Source organism: Ascaphus truei, chromosome 11 (assembly GCF_040206685.1).
Source record: "Ascaphus truei isolate aAscTru1 chromosome 11, aAscTru1.hap1, whole genome shotgun sequence".
Taxonomy (NCBI): Eukaryota; Metazoa; Chordata; class Amphibia; order Anura; family Ascaphidae; genus Ascaphus; species Ascaphus truei.
Genome location: NC_134493.1, coordinates 59,582,777 through 59,600,911, shown reverse-complemented (window position 1 = coordinate 59,600,911; position 18,135 = coordinate 59,582,777). Strand labels below are relative to the sequence as shown.

Here is an 18,135-nt window from a genome sequence, read left to right as displayed (position 1 = left end):
AGAGGGAAGGGGGGAGAGAATAGAGGAAGGGGGGAGGAGAGGATAGAGGGAAGGGGGAGAGAGGATAGAGGGAAGGGGGGGGAGTAGAGAATAGAGGGAGGGGGGAGGAGAGAATAGAGGGAGGGGGAGGAGAGAATAGAGGGAGGGGGGAGGAGAGAATAGAGGGAGGGGGGAGGAGAGAATAGAGGGAGGGGGGGAGAGAATAGAGGGAAGGGGGGGAGGAGAGAATAGAGGGAAGGGGGAGGAGAGAATAGAGGGGGGAGGAGAGAATAGAGGGAAGGGGGGGGGAGGAGAGAATAGAGGGAAGGGGGAGAGAATAGAGGGAAGGGGGGGGAGAGAATAGAGGGAGAGGGGGGAGGAGAAGAGAATAGAGGGAAGAGGGGGGAGGAGAGAACAGAGGGAAGGGGGGGAGGAGAGAATAGAGGGAAGGGGGGAGGAGAGAATAGAGGAAGGGGGAGGAGAGAATAGAGGGAAGGGGGGAGGAGAGAATAGAGGGAGGGGTGGAGGAGAGAATAGAGGAGGGGGGAGGAGAGAATAGAGGGAGGGGGAGGAGAGAATAGAGGGAGGGGGAGGAGAGAATAGAGGGAGGGGGGGAGGAGAGAATAGAGGGAAGGGGAGGAGAGAATAGAGGGAAGGGGGAGAGAATAGAGGGAAGGGGGGAGAGGAGAAGAGAATAGAGGGAAGAGGGGGGGAGGAGGAGAGAATAGAGGGAAGGGGGGGAGAGAATAGAGGAAGGGGGGAGAAAATAGAGGGAAGGGGGGAGGTGAGAATAGAGGGAGGGGGAGGAGAGAATAGAGGGAAGGGGGGAGGAGAGAATAGAGGGAAGGGGGGGAGAGAATAGAGGAAGGGGGAGGAGAGGATAGAGGGAAAGGGGGAGGAGAGGATAGAGGGAAGGGGGGGGAGTAGAGAATAGAGGGAGGGGAAGGAGAGAATAGAGGGAGGGGGGAGGAGAGAATAGAGGGAGGGGGGGGAGAGAATAGAGGAGGGGGGGAGGAGAGAATAGAGGGAGGGGGGAGGAGAGAATAGAGGAAGGGGGGGAGGAGAGAATAGAGGGAAGGGGGAGGAGAGAATAGAGGGGGGAGGAGAGAATAGAGGGAAGGGGGGGAGGAGGAGAGATAGAGGAAGGGGGGAGAGAATAGAGGGAAGGGGGGGGAGAGAATAGAGGGAAGGAGAGGGGGAGGAGAAGAGAATAGAGGGAACGGGGAGGAGGAGAGAATAGAGGGAAGGGGGAGGAGGAGAATAGAGGGAGGGGGGAAGGAGAGAATAGAGGGGGGGAAGGAGAGAATAGAGGGGGGGGAGAGAATAGAGGGAAGGGGTGGGAGGAGGAGAGAATAGAGGGAAGGGTGGGGAGGAGGAAAGAATAGAGGGAAGGTGGGGAGGAGGAGAGAATAGAGGGAATGGGGGGGGGAGAGAATAGAGGAAGGAGGGGGGGAGGAGAAGAGAATAGAGGGAAGGAGGGGGGAGGAGAAGAGAACAGAGGGAAGGGGGGAGGAGAGAATAGAGGGAAGGGGGGAGGAGAGAATAGAGGGAAGGGGGGGAGGAGAGAATAGAGGAAGGGGGGGAGGAGAAGAGAATAGAGGGAAGGGGGGAGGAGAGAATAGAGGGAGGGGGGAGGAGAGAATAGAGGGAGGGGGGAGGAGAGAATAGAGGGAGGGGGGAGGAGAGAATAGAGGGAAGGGGAGGAGAGAATAGAGGGAAGGGGGGAGAGGAGAAGAGAATAGAGGGAAGGGGGGGAGGACGAGAGAATAGAGGGAATGGGGGGGAGGACGAGAATAGAGGGAGGGGGAGGAGAGGATAGAGGAGGGGGGAGGAGAATAGAGGAGGGGAGAGAGAATAGAGGGAGGGGGGAGGAGAGAATAGAGGGAAGGGGAGGAGAGAATAGGGAAGGGGGGAGAGGAGAAGAGAATAGAGGAAGAGGGGGGAGGAGGAGAGAATAGAGGGAAGGGGGGAGAGAATAGAGGGAAGGGGGGAGAGCATAGAGGGAAGGGGGGGAGAGAATAGAGGGAAGGGGGGGGAGAGAATAGAGGGAAGGAGAGGGGGGAGGAGAAGAGAATAGAGGGAAGGGCGGAGGAGGAGAGAATAGAGGAAGGGGGGAGGAGAGAATAGAGGGAGGGGGAAGGAGAGAATAGAGGGGGGGGGAAGGAGAGAATAGAGGGGGGGAGGAGAGAATAGAGGGAAGGGGTGGGGTGGAGGAGAGAATAGAGGGAAGGGTGGGGAGGAGGAGAGAATAGAGGGAAGGGGGGAGGAGGAGAGAATAGAGGAATGGGGGGGGGAGAGAATAGAGGAAGGAGGGGGGAGGAGAAGAGAATAGAGGGAAGGAGGGGGGGAGGAGAAGAGAACAGAGGGAAGGGGGGAGGAGGAGAGAATAGAGGGAAGGGGGGAGGAGAGAATAGAGGGAAGGGGGGGAGAGGAGAATAGAGGGAAGGGGGGGGAGGAGAGAATAGAGGGAGGGGGGGAGGAGAGAATAGAGGGAGGGGGAGGAGAGAATAGAGGGAGGGGAGGAGAGAATAGAGGAGGGGGGAGGAGAGAATAGAGGAAGGGAGGAGAGAATAGAGGGAAGGGGAGGAGAGAATAGAGGGAAGGGGGGGAGAGGAGAAGAGAATAGAGGAAGAGGGGGGGAGGAGGAGAGAATAGAGGGAAGGGGGGAGAGAATAGAGGGAAGGGGGGAGGTGAGAATAGAGGGAAGGGGGGGAGGTGAGAATAGAGGAGGGGGAGGAGAGAATAGAGGGAAGGGGGAGGAGAGAATAGAGGGAGGGGGGAGGAGAGAATAGAGGGGGGGAGGAGAGAATAGAGGAAGGGGGGGGAGGAGAGAATAGAGGGAAGGGTGGGGAGGAGGAGAGAATAGAGGAAGGGGGGGGAGAGAATAGAGGGAAGGGGGGGGGAGAGAATAGAGGGAAGGAGGGGGGAGAAGAGAATAGAAGGAAGGGGGGAGAGGAGGAGAGAATAGAGGGAAGGGGGGAGGAGAGAATAGAGGGAAGGGGGGGAGGAGAGAATAGAGGGAAGGGGGGAGAGAATAGAGGGAAGGGGGGGAGGGGGAGAGAATAGAGGGAAGGGGTGGGAGGAGGAGAAAATAGAGGAAGGGGGGGAGGAGAGAATAGAGGGAAGGGGGGAGGAGAGAATAGAGGGAAGGGGGGGGAGGAGGAGAGAATAGAGGGAAGGGGGGAGGAGAGAATAGAGGGAAGGGGGGGAGGAGAGAATAGAGGGAAGGGGGGGGAGGAGAGAATAGAGGGAAGGGGGAGGAGAGAATAGAGGTTAGCTTGGGAGGAGAGAATAGAGGGAAGGGGGGAGGAGAGAATAGAGGGAAGGGGGAGAAGAGAATAGAGGGAAGGGGGGAGGAAAGAATAGAGGAAGGGGGGAAGGAGAGAATAGAGGAAGCAGGGGGTCCCTGAGGCAGAAATCAATGCGGTTCAGCTCAGGTGACCCCCTGCTCCCGCACAATATTAATAACATTTACATTAAAGCAGCTTCATTACCTAAGCGGATAGATGTTAAGGCAATGAGGGTGTTAAGGCACAATAGCAGGTTTATTGGGGGCAATTACTCCCAATAAACATTGCAATATGTACTACCCACCAATACACAACCCACCCCCTGTGCCCTCAAAACCCCTATACCCCCCTAACACACATAAAAGCATTTTTTTGTTTTTATGCACAGGAATACCAGAGGCCGGCGGGGGCCATCGGGTGGTCCCCGCGGGTGTCTGGGGCCCTCGGGTGGTCCTGCAGATGTCTAGGGGTTCTCAGGTGGTTCCCGCAGGTGACCGGGGGTCCCCGCGGGTCTCCGGGTTCCCCCTGGCCTGGGGTACCAATCCTGTGCCTGAAAAAAAAATGCATATATTCAAATAAATACATCCTCCCCCCCCCCAATACATACATTACAGTAATAGGCAAAATTACTATTATCCAGATATGGATAATAATGCATTTGCCCATTTAAAATAAAACATTAACAAGCAGAAATAAAGTAAATAAAACTTGCACTTACCCCTGCCAGCCTGACATGATGAAGGCCATCCTCATCACCGTCCTTGTCCACTGTTGACAGCAAGAATACAATAAAAAATACAATCTAATGGCACAGGAGGACCCCGGACACCCGTGGGACCCCCGGACACACACGGGTGCCACCTGCATGCCCCCAGACACCAGTGGAGACCACTCAAGGACCACTGGACACCTTGATGTATGTTAGGGGGGTATAGGGTTGTTGGGGGCACAGGGGGTGGGTGTGTTGTATATTGCAATGTTTATTGGGGGCAATTGTCCCCAATAAACATGCTATTGTGCCTTAACCCCTTCATTGCCTTAGCAGATAGCTGCTAAGGTAATGAAGCTGCTTTAATGTATTTTTATTAATAGTGTGCGGGAGCAGGGGGTCACCTGAGCTGAACCGCATTGATTTGTGGCTCAGGGACCCCCTGCTTCCCGAGTTACAGGCCCCGGTATGAGGCATCGGATGCCAGTGTTGCCGCCATCTTTATAGAGTCCACGCCCGTTATGGGTGCCGGTATCCCCTGAACTTGTAAAGCTCCCGTGTCACGTGCCCGGGACATTTAAATTCTGCAGGGATACCGGCACCCCATAACTGGGCCTGTATCTCATGAAGTAGGGGTTCCCCGAGGCTGAAACCAATGCGGTTCAGCTCAGGAGACCCCCTGCACATGTACGCTATTATTAAAAATAATATTTGCACAGCACGATCGCCTGTAAGAGCCGTGCATTGAGATGCAGCGACTCCATGCAGTTCTTACAGGCTGCTTTATTTATATCAGTTATCGTGCTTTATAACTTTAAGCGCGATAGCAGGGGGAAAGAAGGTGCTCGCGCGATATGGCACTTTTTGGCAAGGCAGGCCGAAAACGCGCCGAGCAGCCTTAGTGAATAGCGCATTTGGCTTCACCCTTTTGCGCCCGAGCAAATTTTTCCCATTTCAGCGCAAATAATCGGAGCTTAGTGAATCAGCACCACAGTGTTCATGAAAAAGGGACCAGTGCAGCATAATTGCTACATAAATATCAGCTGCCTGCCTCTCCCAAGAAGTCCGCTTATTGACGTCATAATTGCGATGCACATGCTGTGGCTGGGATCATAGTCCTCGCTGGCACGTATCCGCGCATTGCATCGTGGGCAGGCGATTGGGGAGGTGAAGGGGAGGCGTGGCGGATGCGTCATGAAGCTGGTTTGCCCTCATGGACTAAGCCACTCACGTAACGCGGACATCACGCGACCTCACTCGGAAAGACAAAATTGTTTGTCTTTTCAATATGCGGTCGGACCATCGTGCTCCGTCGTGCTCACACTAGGGTGGCTTCATAGGGGTTATACAATTTTTGTTTGTTGTGCGCGCGAGCGCCATCACAGGCACTATAATCTTAGCCTTAGTTGAGAAAACGAGGGAGAGGGAGGCTACTGATAGTTAAGTAGCTACTACTGTACCTTACACAGGCAGACGCTTGAGATGGCTACATTGTGAGGATTGGAATTACAGTAGTGTTAGCTACTTAGTTACAGATCATTGTACTGTTCCTTTTAGGATGGTGATTTAGTATCTGAATCCACTGTTCTCTATTAGGCCGGTTCTATACTGCGTGTGCGCGCTACGCCATGCGCGCGCGTGGCTTTTTTAGTTGGCTGAGGTTAGTCAGCTATTCTATAATGGTGCCGCGCGCACGCACGGCAGGGAGCGTGGAACCGCCCGACGGGGGAAGATGGAGAAAATAAAGAATTTGCGCCGCTACCGCAGCTGAAATGTATGTGTGTGTGTGTGTGTGTGTGTGTGTGTGTGTATGTACAATGTTATTAAAAAAATTATTACATTATTCATTATTTATTTATTTATTTCAAAACTTATTTAAAAACACACACATACATTCACACACATACAGTACCTCACTCGCGCACAGTATACACACAAAAAGTGTGCGGCACATGCACGCGCCTTCACAGAGGCGCGCGCGCACGGTCACAGTATATAACGAGCCTTACTCTCAAAGCAGAAGGTGCTAAAGGCTGTTAGGGTGTACAGTATATCTATGCAGGCTCCTTATTATTTGGAATATGACAGAAATGGATGCTCCAATAGTTCCAGAATGTAATGAAAAGTATCAATAAATACAACCTTTGAATAAACTCTTGCATGGAGTGGGTATAGTGGTATGTGAGTATTCAGTGAATGTTCAATGAAAACCAATAATGCACCCTCCTGAAGGTGACAAGCAAGAATGAAGATTGACCTTGCTGTGACCTCATTGGAGGTAATAAAAAATAACAATATTCACTCACAGTTGACTGTAATAAGATTCTTCTTAAATGAATAATGAATCGAAAATCTTACCCTCTCCAAGAGTCTCAATATGTGTAGTTGTGGCGTGTCCATCCACTGGTAGATGTAACCAAATAGATACAAAAAAATTAGCAGCACACTGCCAAGGGAGCCAGGTTGTAAAAAAATGAAAATGTATTAACAATAAAGCATCACCCAAAGGAGGTGTAGGACCTACTACGCGTTTCGCACACTAATGTGCTTTATCAAGGAGTATGGAGTTGTTTAGCCCAATCACTTTAAATATAGTGCTCCAAACCAAATTTTGCGCCAAAAATGGGTCAGCGCATGCAGTCATAGCGGGCGCACGCATGCCCATGCATGCATGCACACCTGCGCACATGCACCTCCCCTATGGCGCCATTAATGGTTCTGAGCCACAAGCAGCGATTTGCTTTGCTCCCAACACATTATTCTCAATGTACCCACATCTAATGGTTATTGCGCATGCGTCGATTAAACCACAGCACCTGTGGTTCTGCGCATGCGCCAAGATAAATACACTAATGAGCACCCAATATCTAGGATAGTGTGGTAGAGCTGGAGCACAACCAAAGCATTGCATAGAAACTCACTATACACTGACAAACTCAATTAAAAATGATGTTTACAATAGCAACTCCTCCACATGAAAAACAAAAAAATAAAACATAAATCATTACATCCCCACAATAATAAACCTTAATATAAACATCCATAGTAAGGCATAGGAGATGAATGAATTACACATTTAACACATTCATTCATATTTCAAAACAATTGTAGAATTTTTTTTATGTAGTAATTTTTCTACTGTTGAATTTGAATTTTCAGGCTGTAGAGCAGGCCTGCCCAACTCGTAAAGTGAGAAGGGCCGAACTGCTCCAAGGAAAAAAAATTGGCCGCACGGGTTAAATAATCATCATCATCTCTCCTCCAGCACCTCTCATCATCATCCTCATATCTCCCCCAGAACCCCTCACTATCAACCTTTACGATACTCCCCATCTATCTCTCATACCCCCATCTCTCCCCCTCACCCACACAATACCCCCCTCCACATCAAACACACAATACCCCCTCCACATCCCCCCAGCCCATTCCATGTCAGCAGCCCCCCCACCCACAAGTCAGCATACCCCCATGTCTCTCTTCCCTCAATATAACACTCTCTCCCCCTCCCCTAAATCACACCCTCGCCCCGTCCTCTCAATATGACTCTCTCCCCCTCCCCTCAATATGACACTCTCCCCCTCCCCTCAATATGACACCCTCTCCCCCTCCCCTCAATATGACACTCTCCCCATCCCCTCAATATGACACTCTCCCCCTCCCCTCAATATGACACACTCTCCCCCTCCCCTCAATTTGACACTCTCCCCCTCCCCTCAATATGACACTCTCTCCCCCTCCCCTCAATATGACACTCTCTCCCTCCCCTCAATATGACACTCTCTCTCCCCTCAATATGACACTCTTTCTCCCTCCCCTCAATATAACACTCTCTCTCCCTCCCCTCAATATGAAACTCTCTCCCTCCCCTCAATATGACACTCTCCCCCTCCTCTAAATGACAAGCTCTTCCCCTCTCCTCAATATGACACTCTCTCCCCCTCCTCTAAATATGACACTCTTTCCCCCTCCCCTCAATATGACACTCTCTCCCAATCCCCTTAATATGACATTCTCCCGCTCCCCTCAAAATGACACTTCCCCCCTCCCCTTAATATGACACTCTCTCCCCCTCCCCTCAATATGACACTCTCTCCCTCCCCTCAATATGACACTCTCTCTCTCCCCTCAATATGACACTCTCTCCCTCCCCTCAATATGACACTCTCCCCCTCCCCTAAATGACACGCTCTCCCCCTCCCCTCAATATGACACACTCTCTCCCTCCCCTCAATGACACTCTCCCCCTCCCCTCAATAAGACACTCTCTCCCCCTCCCCTCAATTTGACACTCTCTCCCCCTCTCCTCAATATGACTCTCTCCCCCTCCCCTCAATTTGACACTCTCTCCCTCCCCTCAATATGACACCCTCTCCCTCAATATGACACTCTCCCACTCCCCTAAATGACATGCTCTCCACCTCCCCTCAATATGACACACTCTCCCCCTCCCCTCAAGATGACACACTCTCCCCCTCCCCTCAATGACACACTCTCCCCTCCCCTCAATATGACACACTCTCCCCTCCCCTCAATATGACACTCTCCCCCCTCCCCTCAATATGACCACTCTCCCCCTCCTCAAGATGACACACTCTCCCCCTCCCCTCAAGATGACACACTCTCCCCCTCCCCTCAATATGACACTCTCCCCCTCCCCTCAATATGACACTCTCCCCCTCCCCTCAATATGACACTCTCCCCCTCCCCTCAATATGACACTCTCCCCCTCCCCTCAATATGACACACTCTCCCCCTCCCCTCATGACACACTGTCCCCCTCCCCTAAATCACACCCTCTCCCCCTCCTCTCAATATGACTCTCTCCCCCTCCTCTCAATATGACTCTCTCCCCCTCCCCTCAATATGACACACTCTCCCCTCCCCTCAATATGACATACTCTCCCCCTCCCCTCAATATGACACACTCTCCCCCTCCCCTCAATATGACACACTCTCCCCCTCCCCTCAATATGACACACTCTCCCCCTCCCCTCAATATGACACTCTCTCCCCCTCCCCTCAATATGACACATTCTCCCCCTCCCCTCAATATGACACTCTCCCCCTCCCCTCAATATGACACACTCTCCCCCTCCCCTCATGACACACTGTCCCCCTCCCCTAAATCACACCCTCTCCCCCTCCTCTCAATATGACTCTCTCCCCCTCCTCTCAATATGACTCTCTCCCCCTCCCCTCAATATGACACACTCTCCCCTCCCCTCAATATGACACACTCTCCCCCTCCCGTCAATATGACACACTCTCCCCCTCCCCTCAAGAATATGACACACTCTCCCCCTCCCCTCAATATGACACTCTCCCCCTCCCCTCAATATGACACTCTCTCCCCCTCCCCTCAATATGACACTCTCTCCCCCTCTCCTCAATATGACACTCTCTCTCTCCCTCTCTTCAATATGACCCTCTCCCCCTCCCCTAAATGACACTCTCCCCCTCCCCTAAATGACACTCTCCCCCTCCCCTCAATATGACACTCTCTCCCCCCCTGCAACTCCCATCATACCCTCCCCCTGCAACTCACATCACTCTCTCCCCCCTGCACCTCACATCACTTCCCCCCCTGCACCTCACATGGCAGCAGCCCACCCCCCCTCACATGGCAGCAGCCCACCCCCCCCTCACATGCCAACAGCCCACCCCCCCTCACATCTCAGCAGCCCACCCCCCCTCACATCTCAGCAGCCCACCCGCCTCACATGTCAGCAGCCCACACCCCCTCACATGTCAGCAGCCCACACCCCCTCACATGTCAGCAGCCCACCCCCCTCACATGTCAGCAGCCCACCCCCCCTCACATGTCAGCAGCCCACCCCCCCTCACATGTCAGCAGCCCACCCCCCCTCACATGTCAGCAGCCCACCCCCCCCCCTCACATGTCAGCAGCCTACCCCCCCATCTCTGCACCAGCCCGTTTTTCACACCCACCCCCCACCAGCCCGTTTTTCACACCCACCCCCCACCAGCCCGTTTTTCACACCCACCCCCCACCAGACCGTTTTTCACACCCACCCCCCACCAGACCGTTTCTCCGTCTCCGTCCGTCTCTCTCTCTCTCTCTCTCTCTCGATGTGTCTCTCTCTTTCTCTCTGTGTCTCTCTCTGTGTGTCTCTCTCTTTCTCTCTGTGTCTCTCTTTCTCTCTGTGTCTCTCTATCTCTCTCTGTGTCTCTCTCTGTGTCTCTCTCTGTGTCTCTCTCTGTGTCTCTCTCTGTGTCTCTCTCTGTGTCTCTCTCTGTGTCTCTGTCTCTCTCTGTGTCTCCCCCTCTCCCCCTCTCCCCCTCTCGGCATCCTGCTGTTGAAAAAAAAATTCTCACTGCATCCTCCTCATGCTGCTGCTGCCCCCTTCAAGTCTGGAAGTGCATCAAACTGCTGTTGTATCGTCGTTATTACAGTCAATTAATATTGAACTGCTGTTGGATCTGGATCTGTAATATGTTGCTTGCAATTACTTCATGATGGGTTTTCTTTTTGTGCCTCGCTGTTTTACCGAGAGCTGTCAATCGGTTGTGCCTCGTCCTTCCTGTGTTAAACAGCGGTAAGATGTTGTGTCTGTGTCCCTTTATTTGTCTACATGTGTCTGTCACACAATATGTCACCGGGAAGTTGTATGCCTTTTCTTCCAAAGCCCCTCGCTGCTTCTCACACAAGGGACCGGTTTCTGTTTCAGAGCCTCTCTACACTTCCAATGCAGAGCGGTAGGTCCTCCAGAAGACACCTTGCTCAGTATGTGACATTGCTGTGGGGAAAATAGCCCATCACTTGTAATGGGTAGATTATTGTTGAAAAACCTGAGTTGCCTTGCACTGTAGTGAAATCTGTCCTGATTTTGACAATATCACCTTCCCATTGCAGTAATGTGGCTGACGTGTAGCTTACATGTGCAGTGACAGTAGTACTCGGACAGCTCCCAGCAGCTTGCATACATGGTATATGGATATATTGGACCCCTGGTTACGTTTAACCTTGGACTTGTGATCAGTAAAAAACCCTAAAAAAAAAAAAAAAAGTCACAATGCGGTGTACAAGAGGTGGAATTCAGCGGGTCAATCATTGTAAAGTGATATTGGATCTCCAAATACCTACTGTAGCAATAAATAGTGTACAAAGAACAAAAACAACTTCAAATCTCACCTACTCATTGTTTAAATATTTTTAAAATGACACAATGATGACTATAAGTTAATAATTACTCTATTATAGAAGAGTTCCAACTCGAAGTGAAAGCAATGTAATAATGGTTATTTCTGGGTATTCCTGTAAAGATCGCTGAAGGTGTTAAGAAGTTTTACTGACATGGCTGGCATAGGGGAGGTGAAGGGTGGTGAGGGGAGGTGAAGGGTGGTGAGGGGTGGTGAGGGGAGGTGAAGGGTGGTGAGGGGAGGTGAAGGGTGGTGAAGGGTGGTGAAGGGTGGTGAGGGGTGGGTGAGGGGAGGTGAAGGCCGCTCCCTCACCCGTCCGGCCGCTCCCACGTGGATCTGAGGCGGGAGGCAGCGTGTTGTGGCGGCTCCCCCGCTGTATCCCGGGCGCTCGCTCCGCTCCCCCGCTGACTGTAGCGGCACCGGGGGGTTGGGTGGGGGGGGGGGGTGGTCGCGCGTCATTTCCAGGGGTGCTGGATTTGGGATATCTAAGGAGAGCCGCGATTAGGCGAGAAGTAAGTCCTGGCGCGACTCAAACACTGAGCTCCGCTTTAAAGTAACTCAGTGAGTGCCGGGTGGAGCTGCGCTGGAAGAAGCAATGGCAAAGTGTGTGTGTGTGTGTGTGTGTGTGTGTGTGTGTGTGTGTGTGTGTGTGTGTGTGTGTGTGTGATAATGTGTGTGTGTGTGTGTGTGTGTGTGATAGTGTGTGTGTGTGTGTGTGTGTGTGTGTGTGTGTGTGTGTGTGTGTGTGTGTGTGTGTGTGTGTGTGTGTGTGTGTGTGTGTGTGTGTGTGTGTGTGTGTGTGTGTGTGTGTGTCTCTACATATCTACGGTATGAAGTAGGATGAAGTGCAGTTACCGGGTGTTAACATGTGAAGGCACGGAAGTTAATAGAATGTTAACTGTGCATTTACTTGCTTCTTACTATACCGAGTGGAGAAACTGTAATTACTGGATTGTTTACACATAATTACATACAGTAAATGCAGGGGAGCTGAGAACATGCAGTCAGGGGTTGTGTTCCTATCAGAAAACATTGCCCCAGCAAACTTCTTGACACTCAGGAGCTGGGGTTACAATTAGGATGTATCTGCTTAAAACTGCAGAACACTAAAGTCTGTTGTGGGTTATCACAGACGATCCAGCCATTCAAGCCAATGCCGGATCAGGTGCATTACCCCTCAATGAACTTTCGTGAATCTCTCCCCAAAGGGCTCATTAAATAATCCCTGAATCCAATCGCAAAAATCGAATTGACTGCTTCTGAGTTTACCAAATAAGCACCTAATGGATTGGGCTAGTGCTGGGGCTCATCGCCCTGACAGGTTGAATAAGAGCCAGATTTCAGATCATGTTATTGGTATAAGTATGTGTGACAGTCTGTATTGCTGTTACCATCAGAATACAACATCCTGACAGACTGTAGGACACTTATAGGTTGGGTTAGCATTAATAAACATCCATCAACCTGTATGACTGGGGTTACTATTATAACACAATAATAAAAACAGTTAGGTTATCAACAACATGTCACAGTCACAGTCAACACCATCAAGCTGCCACAGAAAAGATTCAGTACTTTAACTAGACACTCAAGGTTTTTGGGTTTGTGCCTTACTGCGTCCCACTCTATCAGTCAACTCTCAATGATTTTGTGAGCTCACTTATTTAAAATCAGTCTCAAACATTTTTGCATAATCAATCTCAAAGCTTTTAATGAAGCCTCACAGTTAAAAATCATGAATTTTCAATTATACTGCTATTATTTAGTCCCAAACCTCTCAATCTTAATGTATGACACACAGGAGTTGGGTGACCATTAGCTGGCACTCCTCTGATAAGAGTGTGTATGACACTCAGGAGAGTTTCCATCAGTTATACATACATCACAGTGACAGACTAAATGTTGTTACCATGAATGTGCCCCCCCCAATTACATGGCACACAGGAGGTAGGTTACCCTCAGGACACAACATAGTGACACTACAGAGTACATGCCAGCCACGTACATACAGTACACCTCTCCCTCACTCTCCCTCACTCTCCCTCACTCTCCCTCACTCTCCCTCACTCTCCCTCACTCTCCCTCACTCTGAGGTTAGCACGGTCCCTGTGCATCACGTGGCTACACAACACTCACCAGCCCCTCTGCTGCTCCGCTACACTTCCGGGTCCAGCACATGACATATTGGGCGTGACGTCACCCAGCGGTAAGGAAACGCGCCGCAGAAGAGTCCTGGGGTGGAGGGTCGCTGACGTCCCCCGGTGTGTACAGAAAGGATACGTGCAGTGCAGGCACTGCCATTACTTGTGCGTGCAAACGCCTAGTATACGCAGCGCATAAACCAGGCGCTAGCAAACCCCCCGCCAACCGCCACAGTGAGACGTGGAGTAAAGAGCAGCTAGTGATAAAGTCACCTCCGTGAGCCTGTGTTACTCTCTGTGTTACGGGACGCGGCTTTGAGGAATATTCCGTTCACTCCCAGGTCACACTCACCGGTACGTGTCAGTGCTAGTGCGCGTTACCTTTCCCGCCAACATTGTGCACATGCAAATAGGAAAAAGGGAAAATATGTTATTGGTCGTTAGCAAAATGCATTGTGATAACATGTCATGGGCTCACGACATTTCTGTGTGTATACCTGATATGAACCATTCCAATAAAAAAATTGATACAAAAAAAAAGTAATTAATACAATAGTATTATACAGGGAGATCTAAAACTTACTTCACGATTTGTATCCATTGAATCAAGATCTAAAAGTATTCCTCACAGTGCGTGGGCGTATGATGGGTCCTTGACTTGTTCATAATAAATGAGTGGTGTTGCTGATGGGGGCTGAAAATGTTCAGACCAGCCTTGCAGCAGCTGTAGCAGGAGCTCTGACAAGAATCATCATACATATTAGATGCATTATTTGTATTGAGCAGAGACAAGATACCTTCGCATGAGATGTGTGATTTACTTATCTGTGGAGGCTTAACCCCGGCCAGTAACTTCTCTGGGGTTAACAGCAACCTCTCATCAGGATTCAGATCCATGAACTCCAGCTTTACTTCAGACAAGCTGCGTCTCCTCACCATGAGCTTCATCTTCACGATGGCACTTGCGGGCAACTCAATAGTGCTGAACAACATCTACAACGGCAAAGACAAGAAGAAGAAGAAGATAAACTTCCTCTTCACCCACCTGTCCCTTGCCGACCTCTATTTTTCTCTCATGAGCTTATTCTCTCAGATGATCCGGGAGCTGCTGAAAGATGAGTGGATGGCAGGGGATGTGGCATGCAGGCTCTTCAAAGTGCTGCAGATTTCGGGGCTCATGGCATCCTCAAACATAATCGCAGTTGTTGGCCTGGAAAGGCACCATGTTATAATGAAAACTTTGAGAAAACCTCTGCCCACCCGCTGTCTAGCCGCGGCGGGCTGGCTCCTCGCCTTGCTCCTCTCCACCCCTCAAGCTTTTGTCTTCAAAGCCAGTAACACTGGTCAGGGGGGCAGGTGTCAACATATATTCAGTGAGCTGCCCAAGTGGCACTTAAAAGCCTACATAATGTACAGTTCAGTTACGGTTTTCTTTTTACCGTTCTGCATCCTAACTCTGTCTTGCAGCCACATCCTCTGGGACAGCTGGAAGAAGGGAAAGAAAGCCAAAAGCCCCAAGCACCAGCATGGCAGGTATGATCCACAGCTAAACCAGCTGTCCAAGAAACCACCGAGGCTCGTAGCTACAAATACCTGCATCCCCAGGGCTAAGCTGAGGACACTGAAGATGACGCGTGTTATCATCATCCTCTTCATAGTTTGCAGGCTGCCTTATTTCATAGTGGAGATGAAAGTGGCGTTTGGTACCGTCACCGCGCTGGACTGTAAAGTTATGGCAATGCTGGGACTCTTTCTGGTTGCCAACAGCGCAGTGAACCCCTATGTCTACCTGTTCTTTAAAACGAACAGCGTGTACCTCCGCAGATTAAAAAACAAGATGTGCTGCTGCTGCTGCTGCTGCTGCTGCTGCTGCTGCTGCTGCCTGCAGGGGTACAGACAGACCCCATTCCGCAGGGAACTCTTTCCTTCCTGTGCGCGAACCCAGCACCTGCCCAGCAGCATCGCCACCATATCCCAGCTGGAGGCATCCGCTTTCTTACATCGGTCAGTCTGCTGCTACTGCACCTGCACCTGCAACCACTCGGGCGCCTGCAGAAGGAGATCAGTGTCCCCTCCGAAGGAGAGCTGTGTGTGAAGGCAGGAAATGCACACCCAACCAAGCCCCTCTCTCCTCCACAGGACAACTACAGACTGAGCTTTCCCAGAAACTAGCCCGAGGCTTTCGGTAGAGTGGTATATGGGTTCATTTGTTATAGTGTAAATAACATGCTGAGATGGTAAACTGCAAGCAAATAGCTAATTAAACAAGTTCATGTGTGTGTGTGTGTGTGTGTGTGTGTCTGTCTGTGTGTGTCTGTGTGTGTTCTAAACCTACAGGCAAAAAAAAAAGCAAAGAAAGGAATTGTGCCAAAGGGGCTAATTTCAGGAAAGTGCATTTACATACCGTATGTGTAGTGTTCTTTTTTTATATTTCCTTTTTTTCCTAAATATCCACATATAGTCATTTTAGTAGTAATTGTACTAGCTACAAAACTGTGCGCTGCACCCTGAATTCTGTATTTTATTGTACTATTTGGGGTTATGGGACTATTCCCACTTAAGCTACTTAACCATATTTTTCCCATGTCTCTTTGGTGTGCGATACCAAGTCAGAAAAACTCAGTGGGTTCAGTGTCCGTTAATATACTGTAACACTACAAACACAATCTTGTTCCATGTATTATTCCAAATATATGAACCTCCATTTGGTTCATTATGGGTACCAGGACAATCTATTACGTCCATATCTCCCAGGCGCAAGTCCATGACCATAATACATATCTCTATGTGCAGTTGTACAGTTTGGGGGATGTAATTGCTCTGTCAATAGTTTTGCATGGTTAGCGACATACAGTATCTGGACCTGCCTAGGCATTGCAATGAGTAGACAAATAAAGCACATTCCATTTCTTGAAGGGTGGTAATAAGAAATGTGAGTTTGGGGCACTATGTTCCCTCTGTCTATCTCTCCTTCATATCATCTGTGTTGTTTGTTTCGTCAGTCCGTCCAAATCAACTAATTATTGCTTACAAGGAGTACCCCAATTGCCTTACTGCAATTGGAATGAAACTGTTCCTCCACCCTTAACTCATAAAATAAAAATATATATATATTGGTTTAAATGTTAGCAGAACTGTTTGATCCCTGGCTCCTGTGTTTCCAATCTTTCTGTGCGTGTTGATGAAGTGGTACCTGTAAGTGAAGGGTAAATTGTATTATGTTTTTCTGAATTCACACTTCAGCATAATGTGTATAGTTTGGGACATCCCAATCATTACTTTGCATATGTTTTTTCTGTGATGTCATTAATATTGTATATGTTAGATGGGAAAGGTATACAGGGATATACCAAATAAGTATACATGGGAAGGATGTTGATCCAGGGATTAATCCGATTGCCAATTCTTGGAGTCAGGAAGGAATTAACTTTTCCCCTTAATAGGGTTTTTTTGTTTGCCTTCCTCTGGATCAATAAGTATAGATATAGGATAAAGGGGCCAATGCAGAGAACTGCGAGAATGGCCATTCGCCATACTTTAAACTCTCCATGTTTTTGGCGGATTCCCTTCGCTGTATGCAGGAAAGTGCGCATATCTGTGAGAGGAATCCGGCAGAGAGATGGCGAGCCCTATAGTGTCATTGCTGTGCATGCCAATAAATATATGAAACTGAAGGGGTTACTGGTGTATTATTTAGTTTTATATATATATATATATATATATATGTGTGTGTATATATATATATATATATATATATATATATATATGTATGTGTGTATATATGTGTGTGTGTATATATATATACTGTGGTTAGCAGGGATGGGTGCAGTGTGTAAGAGCCCCCCCTGCATCAATCCGAGCCAGGAAAAGGGACAGATTTTTTTTCTATGTCCCTTTTCACCGCTCAGCACCACTTTCTTGTTGGCGGAGCGATTTTGAGAAAATCTCTCAATTTTATAGCCGCGATCAGCGCCGAGATGCTGATCGGGGCTACTAGAATACAGCGGGTTTTAAAATTGGCGAGATATTGCATCTCACCACCCGCGCGGCGAGATTTTTTTCACGCCAAAAAAAACCGGCGGATTTTCCTCATCTTGCCAGTTTTTCGCCATTTACTGAATTGCTGTAGGCATATTTGTCAAAAAACTGGCGAGATAGGGCTTCTCGCCGCTTTCTGCATTGGCCCCAAAATATCTGTTGTCTAAATTTAGCATAGGTTGAACTTGATGGACGGAAGTCTTTTTTCAACCTCATCTACTATGTAACTATGTAACTATATATTGAATGTAACGTAACCCAATGTATGTATAAATGAATATGCCTAATAAAAACCGTTTGAAAAAAAAAAATATTGTATATATTGGCGCTTCAATTTTGCAGCAAGCACTTGAGATCACTTCTTTTCCACGCAGAATGGGGAAACAATAGCACTGTGGGATATTTCATGTTACTAAGGCAATACGTTAATCAATGCTTTTATTTTAATCAATTCCAACACAGTTACTGTCACATCTCTCATATAATACATTGCAGACAATTGATAATTTACTTGATTATTGCTTCCAAAGATCCTCAGCCCAGTCCCCTGGTATTTGTATTGTATGTCTTTATTTATATAGCGCCATAAATATACATAGCGCTTCACAGTAGTAATACATGTTGTAATCATATAAATAACAAATGATATAAATAACAGGTCATGGGAATAAGTGCTTCAGACATAAGAGTAACATTAAGGAAGAGGAGTCCCTGCTCCGAGGAGCTTACAATCTAATTGGTAGGTAGGGAGAACGTACAGAGACAGTACAGTACAAATCCAATATTTGTAATTGGATTATCATTTTCCACATTACTC

General features: G+C 49.1%; 2 protein-coding genes across 3 annotated transcripts in view; one reads left to right on the top strand and one right to left on the bottom strand.

Annotated features, from left to right (window-relative positions):
• Positions 1 to 13,616, bottom strand: part of LOC142463627 (uncharacterized) — a 34,675-nt gene extending 21,059 nt beyond the window's left edge. For both annotated transcript variants that reach the window (XM_075566591.1, XM_075566593.1), the window contains exon 1: positions 13,276 to 13,616. The gene's annotated coding sequence lies outside the window, so the exon portion shown is untranslated. The remainder of the gene's footprint in view (positions 1 to 13,275) is intronic.
• Positions 13,617 to 14,175: 559 nt separating this feature from the next.
• Positions 14,176 to 16,961, top strand: LOC142462898 (putative G-protein coupled receptor 150). Its single transcript, XM_075565113.1, has one exon. The coding sequence runs from the start codon at positions 14,176 to 14,178 to the stop codon at positions 15,373 to 15,375; it is 1,200 nt and encodes a 399-aa protein (XP_075421228.1). The 3' UTR covers positions 15,376 to 16,961.
• The last annotated feature ends 1,174 nt before the right edge of the window (positions 16,962 to 18,135 follow it).

Excerpts from the sequence above, each read along its gene's own strand:
- LOC142462898 (XM_075565113.1), top strand. The coding sequence starts at position 14,176 with ATGAACTCCAGCTTTACTTCAGACAAGCTGCGTCTCCTCACCATGAGC.